Raw genomic sequence first — 21,621 nt, 5'->3', positions numbered from 1 at the left:
CTACTTTAAAGAATGATGAGATTTATCACAGCCAATAACTGCCAATCAAGTTATGTTTGCCAAACATATATTTGATCATTCAATTATCATCTGAGTAACTCTATTTTATTCACAAAGTTTTAGAAATAGTAGGTTCAAGAACTTACCACATGAGTAGTTTTTAATGTACTGCCATCAAATCTGCATAAACTGGAGCTCTCCTCAAAGAAAATATCACATTCTTCTAACTCTTGAGCATTACACGGAGGTTTTTCTTTATCTGGATTTGGATTCTTAGACCAGAAAATAAAATAAGTAAATAAGTAAAACAAACAAACAACAATAAGGGTATGGATATCTCTATGCTTAAATATGTTAAGATTATAGCAATAATTAAAAACTAATTTCAAACCTATGACCAATAAAACATAATTAAAAAAACAGACATAGAAATGACAGAATGATAGAGTCAGCAGAAAAGGACATTAAAACAGTTATTACAAACATGTTCTATATACTAAAAGATGTAATGGAAAACACGAACACATTGAGAAAGAGAGATGGAAGACATAAAAAAGAACCAAACTGAACTTCTAGATATGAAAATACAAACCTTAAAGGAAAACAAAACAGATGGGATAGACAGTTGATTAGACATTGCAGAAGAAAAGTCCAGCGAGCTTGAAATAGCAATAGAGACTATGCAAAGTGAAGCACAAAGACAAAAAATAAAAACAGAGAAACCCAGTGACCTGTGGAACAACATTAAGTGGTCTATGTGGAAGTAACTAGAAGAGGGCAGAAAGAATGGAAAAAAACTGTGAAGAAATAATGACAAAAACTTTTTCAAATTTGATGAAAACTATAATCATATAGATTTACCCCATGTGTAACAAACATTTTTTTAAAAACGAAAAATTACAGCAAGTCATATTATAACAAAATTGCTGAAAAGCAGTAATAAAGAGAAAATCCTAAAAGCAGAGGAAAAAAAATATGTACAAAGGAACAAAGACACAAAAGACAACTGACTTCTCATCAGAAACTATGTAACCCAGAATCAAAGGAGTGTATCTGAAGGTTTTTTCTTCCCCCCTGCAAATCTAATACTGTTTTGGGATGAAGTTCTGAAAGAAAAGGAAAAAAAAAGAAAAAACAACAACTCTGTTAATGCTGAATTATATACATTAGAAAAATAACTTTGAAAAAAGGAAGATAAATATTTTTGCAGACAAAAGCTGACAGAATTTATCACCATCAAATCTACAATACAAGAAATGCTAAGGAAAATTCTTTATCCAAGAAAAAATTATCTCAGATGGAAATATGAGTCAACATAAAGGAATGAACAACAGAGGAAATGGCAAATATGTGAGTAAACGAACGACTTGGTTTTGCATTTTTAATCTCTTTAAAAGAGGACTATGGCTAAAATAATAATATATTACGAGGTTTATAACAAGTAGAATATAAAATGTATGACGATTATACTAAGGATGAAGGAATAGAAATATAAAGTTCTTAAATTATAAGTGAAGTGATATATTTTTTGAAGATAGATGGTGATAAGTCAAAGTTGTATACTATAAAATCTAGAACAACCACTGAACACATACACACACACACAAATATCTATCCAAACAAAAACATAGAAGTATAGTTAATAATAAGCCAAAAGTAGAAATAAATAAAATCATAAAAGTAATTTCAATATGTTCCCTTGCTTAAATGCCAGGATTACTGTCTGGTCTTATGTCCCTTGCAGAGTAATAAGATCACAATAATTAAGCAATAAATTAACATACATTTGTATGTAACAGAAATATGATTCTATATTTGACCAAATGTACACACACTTAGTTTGCCAAAATACAGAGTTACGTTACTTCCTAAGTTATTGAGAACTTAATGGAATGACCTGAGAGAGTGTAAAACCAAGAGGCTAGGAGTTCTAGAGGATCTGTGTAATCAGTATCTGTCCATGTCCCCACTAAGATATGGGACCATCTAGTTGTGTCTATTGGCTCCGTCTAAATATCAATAGGAACAATTATGGTTGCTGTGGCTAACTAAAAAGGCACTTCCAGCAATCTCTTGGTTAGTCGGTACCATTCTGTCACAGTGACTCAAGGAGACATATACGTCCTGTGGAATACAGAAGCTACCCTACACAATTCTCCTCCTCCCTCTTCTTACTATCCATATGTTAGAGATAGAAAAAATTAAAAGTTCAAGACTATAAAGGCAGCTAGTACTCAACAGGACAAGATTACAGAGAAAAAGCAGAGTCAAACTTGCCATGCTGCTTTCCAAGGGCCATCTACTGATTTCTAAGCTGAGTTGAAAAAGATAAGCAGAAAACAGCAAATAAGGGGCTAATAAGCATAGTTTGGGTATTATCAAAGTGCTTGGGAGAAAAAAATTAGAGCTGAGGGGCCACACAGGAGGGAAAACCCTGGTAAACATCCTGGCCTTTAAGTTGAGATAAATAAAAAGTTTTGCCCTAGGAGTAAGAACAAAGAATAAACCAGCCATGTAAAGAGTGAAACCTAGTATTAGATTAAATCAATTGCTCATGGAATTAAGATAAGCTGAAAATTTGCAAAATGCAACTAAAGTAGTGTTTAGAAGGAAGTATGTAGCATTAGATGCTTTCATTTGAAGAGAAAAGTCAAAAATCAACCATCTAAGCTATCACTTTCAAAAACATAAAAAAAAAAAAAAAGGCAAAATAAATCCCAAGTAAGCAAAAGGGGAGAAAATAGTAAACATAGTAACAGAAATGAAGAAATTGAAAATAGAAAAAAAAAAACTCAATGGAAGTAGATGTGCAAAACTGTCTTATATCTGTTAAAGAAATTCAATTCATAGAAAAAAACCTTCCAAAAAAGAAAACTCCAGGCCCTGATGGTTTCACTGACAAATTCTACCAAACATTTAAAGAAAATATATATATAACACCAATTCTATACAAATTCTTGCAGAAACAGAGTAGGGAGCACTTCCCTAATCATTTTATGAAGCCAGCATTACCCAAATACTAAAACTGGGAAAGGATAGTAAAAGACAAAACCAAACTAAACTACCCAATATTCCTCACAAACAGATATAAAAGTCCTAAACAAAATATGAGCAAATCAAATCCAGAATATGTAAAAAGAATAATACATGATGACCAAGTGAGGTTTATCCCACGAAGCCAGAAAATTCTATAGTCATTTATAATAAAAACTTTCAGCACACTGGGACAGAAGGAAATTTCGTCAATGTGATAAAAATCTATCATACTTAATGATAAAATATCCAATTCCTTTCCCAAAACATCACAAATAGGGCAAAAATGTCTGCTTTTACCATTCATAATTTCTAGGTAACAGTGGAGTAAAGGTCCTAATCCTCGCTGTAAGGCAAATATAAAGATTTGAAAAACACAAAACTGATTTAGCTGCAGATGACAAGATTCTATGTTTTTTCAAAATGTAACAAACACACTTGTGTTCCGGCATCAACAGCTTTCTTATAAGCACCAATATTCATCTGAAAACATCAAATTTCAAAAGCAGTTAATGGCAATTATCTACAATCTCACAACAAGCCTCTACTACTATCACTATTATATCCCCAGAGCCTACTACAATAAATACTTGCTGAATGAATGAACATAAGGCAATGTAGACCTCATGGCATGTTGTAAAAAGGGCTATGTAATCAAAGGTTTGCAGTCCTGCATATGAATTTCAATGATTTCTGAAATTTTCAATTATTGCTGGCAAACATAATACCTGCTTTCTGTATTTTGGCTATGTTTTTTTTTTTTTGATAGAGATATTCACTTTGAGTATTCTAATCCTTTTCTACCTTAGGATACAGTTACTCCTATAGTGTAAATCATTCTTCATACAGTATTTCTCATTACTATATTTCAAGATGGCAATAAATCAGACATTTTAAAAATGCTGATATAGGCCGGGCGCGGTGGCTCACGCCTGTAATCCTAGCACTCTGGGAGGCCGAGGTGGGTGGATCGTTTGAGCTCAGGAGTTTGAGACCAGCCTGAGCAAGAGCGAGACCCCATCTCTACTAAAAATAGAAAGAAATTATATGGACAGCTAAAAATATAGAGAGAAAAAATTAGCCGGGCATGGTGGTGCATGCCTGTAGTCCCAGCTACTCGGGAGGCTGAGACAGGAGGATCCCTTGAGCTCAGGAGTTTGAGGTTGCTGTGAGCTAGGCTGACGCCACAGCATTCACTCTAGCCTGGGCAACAGAGTGAGACTCTGTCTCAAAAAAAAAAAAAAAAATGCTGATATAATTTTTGAAAATGAAAATAAAACTGAAATTCTGGTGTATTGTTGTATTTGTTCAAATTCTTAACATGATCTTACAAGTCATTAGAATGGGAATCTCATGGTTGAATTTTTTTTTTTTTTGAGACAGAGTCTTGCTCTGTCACCCAGACTAGAGTGCTGTGGCATCAACTTAGCTCACAGCAACCTCAAACTCCTGGGCTCAAGCGATCCTCCTGCCTCAGCCTCCCGAGTAGCTGGGACTACAGGTTCATGACACCATGCCTGGCTAATTTTTTTTGTTTCTATTTTTAGTTGCCCGGCTAACTTTTTTTTTATTTTTAGTAGAGATGGGGTCTCCCTCTTGCTGAGGGTGGTCTCGAACTCCTGACTGCAAGTGATCCTCCCGCCTTGGCCTCCCAGAGTGCTAGGATTACAGGTGTGAGCCACCACGCCTGGCCCATGGTTGAGTGTTGTCATTTTAATCATTGCAATGAATTTACTTTATCAATCAAAAATAACTCATGTATGAGATTATACACACACACACACACACACACACACATGCGTGCACACACATGCATCTCCTTGTGGTATTCTAAGATGACCTTGAAAATACCAACAATGTTAAGTATATTATTAGCAAATAGACTGTAAAATGGTAATTTTTGTCCCTACTGGCACTGGTCAGTTGATTCTTCTAAGGAGAGCATATGGAGAGAGAGAGAGAGATACATGCATACACACCCACAAACACCCTACATAATATGCTCACACATACATGTATTCACATAGTATAAGAAATAAATATTATAACTTTAAGCCACATTCAAACATCAGTCAGGTCAACAGTACCTGATCTGTGTCTTTTATATTAGGAAAAGCAAGATAATGTTTGAAAAACATGGCATAATCCTAACATAACATACTTTTGGATCCTTCGAAAGTCACACTATTGCAACTGCTTACCAGTTCTTCAGAGGTCAAATGCATCAAACGTTCAGCTATTGCAGCACACTGGGCTGAATCTCTTATAAGTTCCCCTTGTTTATCACCAGCTACTAGCTCTGGCCATGTCAGTCCTTCATTCTTCTTAATCAAGGAAATCTCCAAGCTACAAGTTTAAACGAGAAAAGTGATGTTACATGAGCAACTACACAAATTATACAATCCATAACAAACAGAAGAATCTTCTACAGAAATAACCCATCTAGTGTTTTACCAAAAGAGAATGTTTTACCAAAAATCTTGTTCATTGTAGTTTTGCATGTCATGGGAAACCTATAATCTGAAGGTAAATAATTTAGATTTAATAAACAAACAAAAAGTACCACCAGAAATGGTACATCAAATCTCTTGAAGAGAGAAGTGACTGGTAAGAGTGAGACCACCCAGAAAGTACTGTTGTAGTCCACGTGTGCAGTATGTTACTGAACTTAAGTAACAAATATGCAAGAAGCATGGATCTATGAGATGTTTGGGGAATGGGGGTGGGGGTGCGTATGTAAGCAAATTGGAAAGGGCCTGTAACTAAAAGGTATCTCTTTATGTGTGAAACCAACAATTAACTTTATTTTCACAAACTAATAGCCACAACATATGATTATTAATCTGAAGATCAGGCAGTTAAATCAATATAAATATTAATTTTTAAAATACAGATTTTAAAGAATTGAAAAGAAATATAGGACCTAGGAAAAAAATTAACTTTGGAAATACAAGAAGAAAAGATGTTAATGTGTTCTCTGTTCACTTATTTAAAATCTAATTCTGTACAGTTAAGCCATTAAACAGAAGTTCCAAATGCACTGAAAAGGGGCTGTCAGGGAGCCCTGAGATCAAGGACTAATGCAGCAGAAAAAGGAAAGAGAGCTGAGCCAGGGCAGACTAGGGACCCAGGAGAACAGGGAAGTTGGCCCACGTTCCTCTAGAATACGAAAGAAAATCCAAGTAAGATGCTTTTGGAGCAGCTGTTGCTGTAATGGGGAGAAAAGTGTAGTGGTGGTAGCTGTTTCCCAGCAAAGTAACCTTTTGCACGTGCCATCTTTGGTACACGTGTGCCACACTAACCCACGCCCTGGAACATAACTACAAGCAAACAACTGCAAGAACACAATAACTATTATCACAATTATCAAATAGGACATGCAAACTTATCAGCTATTAAATTTCAAGGCTGTTATTATCACCAGATCATGAATTAATTACAGCACTTAAAAAATTTTCTGAAACTAATTTTAAGAGACTATACAAAATAATACCTTTCTTATGTAATATGAATCCCTATTATTAGCACTGAAAATTACCACCACAACCAATAATGCCCAGATTTAGTTATATTTTCTAAGGAAAAAGCTAATCTTGATAATACTGATGATGATGAAAATAGTAATGATAGCATCTTATACCTACCTAATGCTTACCACATGCCAGTTGCTATCTTAAGCACTTTGCATGTTTTAACTCATTTATTGCTCAACACAATCAAATAAAGTACTGTAAGTACTATTATCATCTCCATTATACAAGTAAGAAAAAAAAAAGCGCTGAGATGTTAAGCAACTTGCCAAGGTTACAAGCTAGTAAAGCAGTCTGGCTCCAAGTCCCTATTCTTCACTATTGCACTATTCTGCCTCTCTGAAAAAATATATATAAATAACGATTAAAGAACTTTTACCCCGTGACCAGAATGTATAAATACTGTTCTTAGTTGCTACCTAAAAAGGTTTGAAAGAGTTCATATAATCTCAGTTATAAAGAATTTCTGAACCATCATTAATTTGCACACAGTCAAGGCAACCCTTTTCACACGACTGCATTTCTACATTTTAAACCAGTATCATATCCTGCCATCCAAACAAAAAGAAACATGCAACACCATACATACTAAACTACAGATTATTTAACAAATTCTTCCAAAGTGAGAGAGAACATTAACTATTTCACAATGAGAGATATAAAAATTTAATCAAGTATATAAAATCATGTGTTTTCAAATCAATGATACCACCTACACCAAACTGTAATTATCTTTCATAACAAAAATTGTAATCAAATACTTTATATTTAATGAAAAAACAATACTAGTCTATATTTCATGTATTGAATGCCAAAACTATTTGTGTGAACTCCAGCTATTCGCCCCCCCGCCCCAGATCTTTGCTGGGTTATTGCTTGATGACTTAAAATATGGTCTAGTTGGTTTGCCAATTTACAAATGCTACCCATAAATCTCACATATATACAAATATGATTACATAACGTATGTAGAAATATAAAATATTTTTAAAAGAACCTTTCAGATAATTGTTTTTTATATATTAAAAACTATAACCAAATCACCAAATGTCGCCATTAATAAAATGAATTTAAGATACCTGCTTTTAAAACTTCAAGCTTTCTTTGAATTAGATACATATTTCTTAGACTCCCATGATTTAGACTCATCTCAGACTCATATGGGTCATATACTACTAATCAAGAACTATTTTTGTGTAAAAACATTTAATTTATTCTTTGTGCAACATTAACTTAAATCAAAAGATTTAGGTTGTATTTTAAATCAACCAAATAACCATTTCTGACAAAATTTGACCATTTAAAAAAGTGCCTAATGCTATTCATTAATCCATCACTGAATCCCATAATTACTAGGACTTGACCTATAATAAAAGAAAGTGATTTTATTAATGCAAATGATTGGGAAGCATTGTGTCTGAGACAATAGATTTGCAAAGAGGGATGGTAGTAGGGGCAAAGGATTATAGTTTTATAAGATGCTTAACTTTGTTTATCTTTTTTAGCATACTTTTTACTCCTTTTATTGAGGTGCAATTTATAAATAAAATTCACAGATTTTTTAGTGTAGAATTCACTGAGTTTGACAAATGCATACACCTGTGTAACCCAATGAAGTTACTGAACATTTCCCCCATCCAGGAATACCCCTGTATCCTTTTCCAGTCAATACTCCTATGACCTATAAGTAACCACTTTTCTGATTTTTATCACTATAGATTAGTTTTGCCAGTTCTACAACTTTACGTATATGGAATCATACGGTATGTATGTTTTTTGTCTCTGGCTTCTTTCACTCCACATGTTTTTGATTAATTCATATTGCTGTATCTATCAGTATTCTATTTTAATTACAGAGTGGCATTCCATTGTATAAATATACCACATGTAGTTATCCATTCACCTTTTCATGAACACTGGAGATGTTTCCAATTTTTGGCTTTTCTAAGTAATACTGCTACGAATCTACTTTTACAAATTTGTTTTGGCTTTGTTTTTTAACACGCGCTTTCATTTCTCTTGGGTAAACATTGAGTAGAATTGCTGGGTTACAAAGTAGGTTTACGTTTAACATGGTAAGAAACTGCTAAACAGTTTGCCAAAGTGACTGCATTATTTTGCACTCATGCCAGACATGCACAAGTTGCTAGTGTTCCATATCCTTGCCAAAATTTGATACTGTCAATCTTTTTAGTTTTAGCCATGCATTGATGTCTCATTCTGACTTTAATTTCCCTGACTGATAATGATTACTTTTTCTTATGCTTACCAGCCTTCATATATCTTCTGTTGTGACATGTCCATTCAAATCATTTGACCATTTTTAAAATTGGGTTATCTTTTTATTATAAATTTTTAGGGCATCCTTATACACTGAGAATATAATTCTCCTTTGTTTGAGATGAGCACTGTGAAAAATTTTTTTCCCAGTCTATGGCTCATCTTTTTGTTTTCTTACTAGGATATTTAGAAGAACAGAAATTTTCAATTTTGGTATACAGAAAATTATTTTGATGAATTCGAACTTATCATGTATTTCTTTTGTTATTTTATGTCCTGAATACACAATTTGCAAAAAGAAATGTAAATGGACAATGTACATACGAAAATATTTATCCACCACCATTTTCAAAGAAATACTATTTCACCTACAGAAATTTATCCTTTATATATGTATTTCTACACATGTGAAATAATAAATAAATACATATGGAAGTTATTTGCTATAACAAAAGATTGAAAACAATCTAAATGTAGAATAGAGGACCAATTTATTTATTTATTTTTTGAGACAGTCTCATTCTGTTGCCCAGGCTAGAGTGCCGTGGCATCAGCCTAGCTCACAGCAACCTCAAACTCCTGGGCTCAAGCAATCCTCCTGCCTCAGCCTCCCAAGTAGCTGGGACTACAGGCATGCGCCACCTGCCCAGCTAATTTTTCTCTCTATATTTTTAGCTGTCCATATAATTTCTTTCTATTTTTAGTAGAGACAGGGTCTCGCTCTTGCTCAGGCTGGTCTCGAACTCCTGAGAATTTTTTAAAATGATGGTAGAGTTGGAGTAAAATACCATGAAGTGATAAAAAAGAAATTAAAAATTGTTATATATTTATTCTGGAAAGATCTCCAAGATAGCTATTAAAAGTGAACAAAGCAAGCTATATAACTGTATTGTGTGTGTTAATTTTTTTCTTAAATATATATACACACACACACACACACACACACTGCTTGAATATATATAAAATACCTTTGCAAAAAAACTAATAATGGGGATTTTGGGGAATGGGAGGATAGGCGACTGGCAGGCCTGAATTGGAGAGACTTCTCACTATACATCCTCATATATATTTTAAATTTTAAAGAATCGGAATGTATTATCTAGTCAGCCAATTAAAGTTAACAGAAAAAATTATTTCTATTAAAAAGGTTTTAAAAAGTACAAATTAAAATAATAATTTTCACACTTCCATATACTGCAAGTGATAACTATACTATCTGTAATCTCAACTACAATTATCCTCTTTAACCCAGCAATTCTATTTTTAATCTATCTTAAGAAAAATAAAAAACAATACAGACATAACTATATTGGAAAGAAAAGAAAAAAATTAAAATAAAAATAAAATTTTAGGTATAAATAAAACTATAAAAATACCTATTATTCTCTTTAATTATCCATGTACTGCTTTCATGATCAATAGATGAATAGAGCTTTCCTTCGAAAAATTGATGATCCCTCAGCACAATGTTGATGTGATCAGGCAAAAACTGTACTTGAATATCCTCCTTAGTACTGCCTTCTGGAAGCTGTATTGTTACTGTCAAATCATCTTCAGTCTGTTGCCAGTAATACAGAGGTTCTATTGGGAAAAGAAAAATGCATTATGTAATAAAATATTAGAGACTACAACATATAAAATTAGAGTCCAGAACCTACCAGAAAAAAAAAAAACTTACCTGAAAGAATTTAGAATTTTAGCATTATTTTCAAATGGTCATCTCACAAAAAAGTAATTATAAACAAACATACACAGATCTCTTTGGGGAATTTTCACTCAAAGATCTATAGGAATTGCAATTGACATTTTCCAGGTTTACCTAATGCTTCAGGAGATAAGCACTTATAAAACACTAATGACAGCAATCCTTAATTCCCATTCCTTCCCTCTCTGCCTTCCTGTATCCCTCCCTCCCTCCTTCTCCTTTCCCTTAAATTTAGATACACACACACACACACATACACACACACATAGATTCTTAGTTCAAAAGAATACAAAATATGTTTCCCACAAAGGCTAGCAAAGCAGTTTATATATAATAATCGCTCAATAGATAACTTCTGCTAGATAATGGGGATGGGAGGAGTATGCAAAATCACATGTAGTCTTAGTATAAATTAAAGGCCATGGAAGCAGACTAAAGAGAAAGTCAGAATTTTTTAATCCCCTTCCCACCAAAGTGTACAAACACCTAAATAATTTTCTCAATTGTTGGTTGTTTTGAGTGCCTTTCTACGCCTTTAGAGACTGTGTTTTAGGTCTTTAAGAATATATATTATTGTTTATATTACTATGACAATATCAAATAGCCAATAGACAACACCAGTCTTCTTGCAGTTTACAGAAAATGAATCCGGCATATACACTTAGAAAGCTGTTAAGCATGCTAAATGTCAAACTATACACACTTTTAAAAAAATCACAACACTTTTCCTTTATCATTGTGAAAATACTGTGACAAAATAAATAATGAATTCAGGAGGAATTCAAGATATAACATGAGCTGTCAACAAGAAAAACAATACCTGGACTGACAGCGACTTAAACATATGCTATGTTCTGCTCTGGCTGCAATCTATCTTGGAATTGCATGGTCCTAGTTATCTAGGCAGAATTTCCAAAGATTAAGACATTCATTCATTCCTTCAAAACTGCTCATCAAAGGAGTTCTAAAGGGCATGTGGTCTAATGATATGAATAGCTACTGTTGCTAAACTTAAGGAGAGTTTAACATTATAATTACGACATAACAGTAAAATTTATTCAGAAAGGGAGCTTAGAGATAACCTAACAAAAAGCAAATACATATGAGGAAACCAAGGTGTTAAAAGGCTAAAGGCCACCAAGCACAAGTTTTTGTATTCAATGGCGCATATATTTATAAACCTGAGAAAAATACTTTTCAAATGTTTATTACATTAATATTTTCAAATACTTTTCTAAGAATTCACTTTGTAACGTGTATAAAAATAGTAAAACTAATTTTTCTTTTAAATAATTGTTCAAAAAAAAGGTAGATTGATTTCTTTCCAAATAACCCCATTGTTTGGGGGAGTAAATTCAAACAGTAATATGTATGATTATTAAATATTGTAAAAATCTGTTAAGTAAAATATACTATTCTCTGGCTATGAATATCAGAAATATGAACAGTAATGACTATAGCGGGATGTTCTCTTAAATAGCTTTAAAAGAATGTGCATTCTTTACATACAAATCTAAGTTTCTTCTGAAAGACCTTGTTAATCTTTTCATTCTAAAACATGACCAACATTAAGAAAACTTAGTGATTCTGCCCTCAAGGAACTTTCTTTCACTTTAGTACAAAAGGTAAGAACATATACATTAGTTCAGCTTATTTAAAAAGATTAATATCTTCAATGCTATCATAATGGCTTCTCAAATGCTAATAGCAAATAGGCATTATTTATTTATTTGATAATTATTTATTAAACATCTAATCAAGCTAATACACAGATTTTATTAAAAATGTTTTTGGAAGAGGGAGGGGCAAGATGGCTGACTAGAGACATCCCTTGCCAGACTGTGCTGGAGAAAAAAGGGTTTCAGATAAAGGAGACAGGAAAGGGGACGCAGCTCAGGTGTCGATGATAGAAAGAAGTGCCAGAGCCTGCCAGGGACCTCACAGAGGAAAATTCTGAAGAGAAGGAAGAGGATAATGGAAAAAAAGGAAATCAGGGAGGATCAAACCCAGAGAGGCTCAGAGCCCAGGTAAAGGGGAAACGAGGAATCCCTTTTTCTCTCCCATACTCTTTTGGTGATCAGCGGGCTACCAAGTTACTTGGAAGCTTTTCCACTTCCACAAGTCCAAATACTGAAGTAACCAAGCAATTGTGGGGGAACTTGCATGATGCCAAAGCTTGGACATTCCATGCGGGGTTCCCCTCTAAGGAGAGTGAGTCAAGAGGCTGGAGAGCTGGCTTTCTTCCACTCAGACTCTTATCTTTCCCTGCCCCTCCACCACCCACTGCAACCGGAGAAGAGTTTGAGCCAAGAAGTTCGCCAGTTGCCACCTCTCCCCAGCTGGCACATCCTGCAGTTTGAGGTTTCCACAGACAGTGGCCCATGCCTTTCCCTGTGAGGACCTGTAGTGGACCTGGGGTACCTGATTTGGGAGCTCCCTGCCACCAATGTTTCTTGGAGACTCTTGGCAGCCAAGGGTCAGACACACAGGCCAGATCCCGTGCCCCCAGGACACAAGCAGGTCACTGGAAGACATAAAAGGGAGGTTTGGAAGCTGGACTCAGGAGGCAAGAGAGCTCACGTAAGTGAAACTGACAGAAGAATACCGTCGGGGTCCAAGACACAGCAATCTGGGAGAGCACCCATCTCCCCCTCAGGAAAGCCATGCTGTGGGCTAGGGTGGGTCCTCCAGCAGGGAAGATGGCAGCCCACGGCACCATAGTAACCAAGTACTGTGTGTTCAGGCACTCTGGGCTGTCAGGGAATTGCGGTCCCTTCCTCACAAGCAGTCTTCCTGGTCTGGAGAGCCTGCCTTGACCCTCCTCCAAGTGGTGCACCCTAGAGGCTAGGAAAACCACCTCTGAGCCCTGCCAAGGTTTTGCAAAGCCATGGAGGCTAGCACAACCTAACCACATTCTGCTTCTCTCCTCCATCTATCCCTGCTGTGGTGGAGACCAACCAACCCCATGGGAGCTACAAGGCTCCTTCCAAAGCCTGAGGCATTCAAGTACTCCACCTGAGAGACTAGAGTTTATCACAGGCATAAAAGAACATCTCCACAGTTGGCTCTTTCCTGCAAGCATCAACCACTCACTGATAGAGAGAACAACTCTATAGCTCACAGCAGCACCTACCAACTCAATCAAATAGGGTGGGGCTGATTCTTACAGGTATCACCCATCATATTAGAGATTACGCTGGGGGTGCCAATACAATTGACACTGATGCAAAGAGGTAAAGACAGCAGGATAGAGGCAACCCGAGGGGACACATGACTTTTAGGAGAGAAACAAAAGTTACAGGCAGCTCAATCTCTGAGGTGGCTCCCTCTTCCACTGCAGACCTCTGAGCTGATGGAGAGCTGCTCTGAGTCTGCAGAGAGACATTCCACCAGAGAGCAGGTGTGGCAGAGATCTGGTGCCTGCCAATCCCAGGTTTCTGAAACTGATGACATCCTGATCATTTTGGTACAGAGCCAGGTCTGCTCAGGACCCAGCCTTCCAGTGATAGCCTTTGCATCACCCCTGCTGGGCTTGAGGGGGAACAGATGCTCCCCTATGTCTTATCCTGTGACTGGGGACTGAGCAGAACTCCTCCCGGCATGGGAAGCAAACAGAAGCGGAGCCTCAGATGCCAGAGGCACCACTTGGGAAGCCTGGGGCTATACCTCAGTAGGTCTTAGGTGTTGGGAGAGAACCTTAGCCGACCAGAAGCTCTGGCCAGTCTACACGGACCTTGAGCCACTTAGGCAAACCCCTGCCTGCGTAACTAGACATCATCAGTCCCCACACTGGTGGAACAGCCACCATATGGGCAGCTCAGCCCCAGAAATCCCCAGAGCCAGCACTGAAACCCTTCATTGTGCCAGAGTTCCAGGCTTTGCACCTGTAGCTCCTGGGCTCCCGCCAGGCCTGTGACTCCACCTCAGAGATTCCAGAGTTGTGCCTGGACCCCAAGACAACTCTACTGAGTCCCTACCACTACCGCTGGGCCAGCAGAACATCCCTGAGGTCCAACACTTCACTCAGGACTCCCCAGCCCTGAACAGCGGTCACGCCTGGAATTGGTTCAAGAGAGTCCCCAGTAAAGGAGAACAGGTGCCCTGTAATCCTATTAATCCAGAGACAAGAGAAGAGGAGCCAGATGAGAAGAAAGAAGCAAAAGAACCCTGGCAACATGAAAAACCTACCTAGTTCAACACTGCCAAGGGAACACGATGGAGCTACAGTAGTGGACTCCACCAACAAGAAAACAGCCAAAATGACAGAAATGGAGGAATTCAGAATATGGATGGCAAATAAGATGAATGGAATTGAAGAGAAAGCTGAAAACCAACAAAAAGAAGCAAAAAAAAAAAAAAATTTCAAGAAATCAAGTTAAAAAAATGAAAAAGTCACTAGAAAGCTAGACAACATAAGAAAAGATATAACAGAACTTAAAGAAATGGGTCATTTAGGGAAATTTCAAAACACAGCAGAAAGCTTTAACAAGCCAGACTAAGGAGAAGAAACCTTACACGCCAGAAGGGATTGGGACTCCATCTTCAATCAACTTAAACAGAACAACTGCCAATCTGGAATTTTGTATCCTGCAAAACTAAGTTTCACAATAGATGAAGAAATTAAATATTTTCCAGACAAGCAAATACTGAGGGAATTGCCAGGACCAGAGCTGCTCTTCACGAAATACTCAAAACTGCACTACACACAAATCAGCAAAACAGATTACCACCAGTGTCAATTCACCTAAAAAAAAAAATCCAAACTCCCAACTCTTATAAATCAATAGAACAAGAGGAAAACAAAGCAATAAGGGACTATCTAACAAGATGAACAGAACAACAGCTCACATATCAATGCTATCAATTTAACGTTAATGGACTGAATGCTCCTCTGAGAAGACATAGGCCGGCTGAATAGATAAGGAAAACAACCTAAGTATCTGCTGTCTTCAGGAAACACATCTAAACCATAAGGACGCACATAGTCTCAATGTGAAAGGATGGAAAAAAATATTCCATGCAAACGTAAATTGAAAGAGAGCAGGTATAGCCATTCTCGTATCAGATAAAATTGAATTTAAGCCAACAAAGGTAAAGAAAGACAAAGAGGATCATTATATAATGGTAAAAGGAGCTATCCCACAAGAAGACATAACAATCCTAAACATACATATATGCACCCAATACAGGAGCTCCCAGATACATAAAGAAAATTTTACTAGACCTAAGCAAAACAATAAATAGCACCATTGTAACTGATAGGGACCTCAACATCCCACTGTCAGAGTTCAACAAATAATCAAAACAGAAAATAAATAAAGAAACAATAGACTTAAACCAAACTCTAAATCAAATTGACCTAACAGACATTTACAGAACATTCTACCCCAAAACTATAGAATACACATTCTTCTCAGCAGCACATGGGATATTCTCCAAGACTGATCATATCTTAGGCCATAAAACAAATTTTAAAAAAGTCAAAATTATACCACATACTTCTCAGACCACAACAGAATAAAACTATAAATGAATCATGAGAGAAATACTAAAACATACACAAAGTCATGGAAATTAAACAACCTGCTGCTGAATGATTACTGGATCAAGAATGAAATTAAGATAGAAATCAAAAAATTCTTTGAACCGAATGACAAAGGGGACACAAGCTATCAAAATCTATGGGACATGGCAAAAGTATTCCTCAGGGGAAAATTCATATCCTTCAATGTCTACATCAAAAAGACAGAAAGATGACAAATTAACAACCGAATGGCACACCTCAAGGAACTAGAAAAGGACGAACAAACCAAACCCAAAGCCACTAGAAGAACAGAAATAAGGAAGGTCAGAGCAGAACTAAATGAATTAGAAAACAAAACAAAACAAAACAAAAAAACAATACAAAAGATTAACAAAATGAAAAGTCCAAAAACAATAGTTGCTGTCATGGATGCAGAGAGAAAGGAACATTGCAAATTAGTACAACCTCTAAGGAAAAGTGTGGAGGTTCCTCAAAGAACTGAAAGTGGACCTACCATTTGATCCAGCAATCCCACTACTGGGGATATACCCAAAGGAAAAGAAGACTTCTTATTAAAAAGACAACTGTACTAGATTGTTTATTGTAGCATGATTCAAAATTGCAAAGATGTGGAATAAACCCAAGTGCCCATCAATTCTTGATTGGATTAATAAAATGTGAGGTGTGTACATAAATATATATATTTATATACACACAAACCATGGAGTACTATTCAGCCAAAAAAAAGACGAATTAATAACTTTTTCAACAGTATGGATGGAACTGGAGACTATTCTCCTACGTGAAGTAACTCAAGAACAGAAAAACAAACACCACAAGTACTCACTATTAAATTGGAACTAACCAAGAAGTGCATTAGTGCACAGAGGGAAGCTAAACTCAGTGGAAATCAACCAGGGGGGCGTGGAAAGGAGGGTAAAAAACTAACCTGATGGGTACTGTGAACACTGGGTGACAGGCACACCTATAGCTGGGACTCAAAAATGATACATGTAACCTAAAACATTTGTACCCCCTTAATAGTTAAAAAAAAAAATCTGTTGAAATAACAAAAAAAAAAAAAAAGAAAAGAAAAAGAGAAGAAAAGAAACTAATTAATTTGCTATAACTCCTAAACCAGCCTTGTACAGAAAAAACTGTAACCCTATTAAATTTCTTTCTCTTCTTCCAATATAAGAAGGAATTTAGCTTTTATCCATGAAGCACTGGCCTCATTTCTCTGGAGTTTATGTGTCCAAGAATGGCCACTCCCATCTTTTTACTAAACAAACTTTTTTAAATGGGAAAAAAAAGGTTTTGGTAATTACAAAATTATTAAATTAAACCAGCTCACACTATTTAGGTGGTATATTTTACAAAAGACTCTTCTGGGTAATATACAAGAAAATGAAGAAAAAATAAGTATCTATCTTGCTTGGTAGAAGCCATAACCTAACTGGGAAAACAAAACAGACATAAAATATTTATTTACATAAACATATGAGCTATATGAAGATTAAAAGTAAAATTACCTTTGATTTTCTCAGACATGTCTTCATCCATATTTTCTTCAAGATCTTGACCAACCTGCACAAATTCGAAAGACTTATAGGAGACAATCATTAGACCACTTCCATCAGGTTCAATAGCAGCATAATGTGGCACTGACTTTCCACGGAGAATATCACGCTTAATAATTTCGTATTTTTTATCTGTAGGAAAATTGAGTATTTTAGAATAAGACAGTACAAATAAAAACTGTGTTATAAAAATATTCTGAAGCTGTTTGAATGTAAATTTTAATTATAATTGAAATATTGAAATGTACTATTAAAAAGGCTTACTATTAAAGGTCTTTTCGTAAGGGTAAAAAATGTACAACCTAATTTTCTATAAATAAGTCCCTATTTTAAAATACTGGGTCTGATGAAATTTACTCTAGATTGCGCAAATTTGTGGCATGTGGTAGCCACTTGCCACAAGTAGCTATTTAATTAAGTAAAATCTAAAATTCAATTTCTCAGCCATAGGAGCTACATTTCAATTGCTCAACAGCCACACACAGCTAGTAGCTACCGTAGTAAATAGCAGACATATAAAACATCCTCTTCTCACAGGAATGTCTATTGGATAGCAGTGCTCTAGACCTTCAAAGTGATTGACTTACTTGTAATAACAACTTCTGAAGGATTAACCTCTCCTTCACTAAAGCCTGCCTACTTTCCCAGTAGGTATACAATAGGCATCTCCTACTGTCTACTGGAAAGGGCCACAAATTAAGGATAAGGGAAAATGTGTGGTGTGGACTATTTTTCTGCCTGCTCTAACTACTGACAAAGGGTTTTAAAATGAAACATATTTATCACAGAAATGATTTTTATACACACTTGGATATATTTACATGCCTATTTTATTAATAATTAGTGTTACTTATAAGTTTTAAAATGTAAACAATTAACTGTATCCCAAAAATTTTTGGTAAGTTAACTAAATTTATTCTCCTACAAAGATAGGTTATTTTTGCTTTAAAAAGTAGTCATACATTTCAGGTGAGTCCTTTACTATATTGTTACTCCATTAAAGTGGATTATACTTGTAAGCTTCTTACTGAGTAGTCAAAAATCGTAACTTATTGTCATATTATTATGAATTACATATAGTAATACAGAAAGATCTATCAATGTTTTTATTTTAAATTCTCACCTACATTCACATATTCAATTCACATATACTTAAGAACAGGCTTATAATTTCTTGAACGAACAAAAAACTCGTATACTTCCTCCACAGGTACATGCAGGGCAAAGAGTTCTACCTGCCTATAAAGACCCAAACTTAGACACTATATATTTTATGGGGTAGCTTTTCCCAACACGTGTGGGACAGAATATAATAATAGGTGGGTCTCAAAATGTGGATTCTACAGTTAAGTAAGTTGGGAAATGCTGGGTTAAAATTAAATTTTCTTTTTCACTCAAAATTTTTAGAAACTTTAATATGCTTAATGTGTAATGGGGATATTGTATGTCCACATTTTCAAACTTATTTGACCACAAATATAATTTTTATCAAAAATTTTGCTCAACACAGTTTAGAAAAACAGCTCTGCTGTGTTAACTAAAAAATAAAAAAGGAATAACACAATTATATTAGTAATAGTTGGGGGGAAAAAGAATAAGACATTAGAAGAGAAAAGAAAGATAAAGGGAACCATAAAAAGAATTAATGTTTCTAGAATTACAATCTTGGGAGAAAAAAAGAAAGGTGAGTCTAAACATATCTGTCTAGTTGAGGCAAGGAAACAGGATGAAGGGGATGGAGACGATGGAGCTAGAGCAGAGCACTGCTGTGTTCTGGAACAATCTGATGAGTTACTGCGGACTGAGCTAAAAGCTGTTACAGAACCAAGGGTCTTGGAGAAGAAAGGAGGAATATACATGTCGATTTCTCCTGTAAGATGTGAACTATGTACCTTAAAAAAAAATTAGGGCTTCCATCATTAAAAGTAGGGGTCTGCAAACTATGATCCATGACCCAGAGCTAAATCTAGGCCTATTTTTGAGCCATACATGAGCTGAGCATGAATTTTATATTTTTAAATGGTTAAAAAAAAAAATCAAAAGAAAAATATTTAAATATGTGTAAAAATTATATAAAATTCAAATTTCAATGTCCATAAAAAGTATTATTGAAACACAGCTATACTCCTTCATTTATTGTATTGTCTATGGTTGCTTTTGTACCATAACGGCATAGTTGGATAGCTGTGATATAGATTTTTTGGTTACCATCTGGCCCTTTACAAAAAAGTTTTCCTGGGGAGTGGTAACACTTGAAGGTGCTGACTCAGGAAGGGGAGGTGGGGAAGGGAGGGATATATACCTCATGATGGGTGCAATGCGCACGACCTGGGGAACAGACACGCCTGGAGCTCTGACTTGGGGGGAAAGGCGGTACAGGAGCAACGTATGTAACCTGCAATTCTGTATCCCCCATAACAAGATGAAATAAAAAAAAAAAAAAAAAAAAAAAAAAGAGATAGACATGGTTTTGCAAAGGTCAAAAAAAAAAAAAAAAGTTTTCCAACATCTTAAGTTTTAAGTTGTATTCCTACAGAGATAAAACTACAGCAATAAGAACAACAAATAAATTACATTAAATACTTCAAAGAACAAATCTAGAAGATTTATTCTGCTTACTTATAAACACTACACACACACACACATACACACACCCACACACTTGTTAATTTTAGAATAAAAAGAAAAGCCCTGTTAGGAAATCAATACTATTAGTCTTTATCAGATTGTAAACTAGCAGCTACGGTAAAGAAATATTTTTCTTTAGAGAGGAATGATAATTTAACTTAACTTACTCATAAGTGAGTAAGCAAGTAAAAACTACTGAGAAAAAGAGCAGAGAGTTATCATGGAAACAAGCTTCCTTAGTTCTCAACTACAGAAGAAAAGCACTTGGTGAGTCAGTAAGAACGAAGTAAAAAGAGCAAGCTCACACCATTAAGGAAATCCTAATTAATTCATGAGAAAGTAATTTTTAATGTCAAGTTGCAAGTTTGATAGACAGCTTCAAAAAGACCAAGGTTTTCTACACATAAAAGCACATCTGATGAGAAAAAGTAACAGTTTTCTTGAAGGTAGAAACAAATGGCAAAGTTCAACTAGATTTAAAAGAAATCACACTTGTGATTTAATAAAATACAGCTATTCATTTCCATCTAGGTATTTATATTTATTTATATTTAATTATACTGTTATTTATCATTAATTTACATTTAGTTTTTTATACATAAATGCTTGTGCATCAAAAATTATGCAATAATGTCTCCTTTTATACAAAAGGAGTAATTGGTTGTGGAAGCACATCATGATTTTTTTCTATATCCCATACCTGAGGAGAAACTATCTATACATATTAATTCCACCAAGGATGACAGGTGCTAGAATGGCAACACAATGCCCAAGAAAAAGCAAATAGCATTTACACATACAGCTTTGCATTTAAAAACCTACTAAATGATGGTGATCACTAGTGAGATTCAGAATTTTGTTTTATTTTACCTTTATTTTTCTTACTGATAGTGACCCACTCCAAAGAAACATAGAAACCACTTCCTTTCATATCCAATTCCTCTTTTTCTATTTGAAGAAGCAGGGTAGCTATTGAATGTTCTTCAGCTTTCAACAATGAAATACTGTGAATTATGATAAAAGGACTCCCAAGCTCTTCATTAAACATAATCTATAAAAAAATTACACAAAAAATGTACATAATTACATGAACACAGATTAGCACAGAGGGAATACACAGAACTGTGGCAATCCAACAATTATTTAGGACTCTTTTATTACAAAGAATCAAAAATAAAAAAGCCTTTAAATAAAAGCTGCAAGTTTAAATAATGTTCCTTGAAGAAAGAATTTTTAAAAAAAATATCTATTTGTACAAGAGAAAAAACTGATCAGTACTCTTGACTTAAAAACAAAGAAAACAACACGGTATCCAAACAGCACCTAAAGGAGAAAGAGAAC

At 35.2% G+C, this 21,621-nt stretch overlaps 1 protein-coding gene across 2 annotated transcripts in view; it reads right to left on the bottom strand.

The window, feature by feature from the left end:
* Window positions 1-21,621, bottom strand: part of NUDCD1 (NudC domain containing 1) — an 85,688-nt gene that overhangs the window by 26,300 nt on the left and 37,767 nt on the right. Inside the window, exons 4-9 of one of the 2 annotated variants that reach the window (XM_069466089.1) lie at window positions 21,151-21,331; window positions 20,993-20,995; window positions 17,605-17,784; window positions 10,220-10,424; window positions 5,235-5,379; window positions 147-272 (exon numbers count right to left, since the gene is read on the bottom strand). In XM_069466089.1, the coding sequence (XP_069322190.1) occupies window positions 147-272; window positions 5,235-5,379; window positions 10,220-10,424; window positions 17,605-17,784; window positions 20,993-20,995; window positions 21,151-21,331 (840 nt within the window). The remainder of the gene's footprint in view (window positions 1-146; window positions 273-5,234; window positions 5,380-10,219; window positions 10,425-17,604; window positions 17,785-20,992; window positions 20,996-21,150; window positions 21,332-21,621) is intronic. The other variant, XM_069466090.1, reaches the window with a different exon arrangement.

The sequence above is a fragment of the Eulemur rufifrons genome, chromosome 3 (assembly GCF_041146395.1).
Source record: "Eulemur rufifrons isolate Redbay chromosome 3, OSU_ERuf_1, whole genome shotgun sequence".
Taxonomy (NCBI): domain Eukaryota; kingdom Metazoa; phylum Chordata; class Mammalia; order Primates; family Lemuridae; genus Eulemur; species Eulemur rufifrons.
The sequence above is the reverse complement of the archived record's forward strand: the minus strand, read 5'-3'. Positions and strand labels throughout refer to the sequence as shown.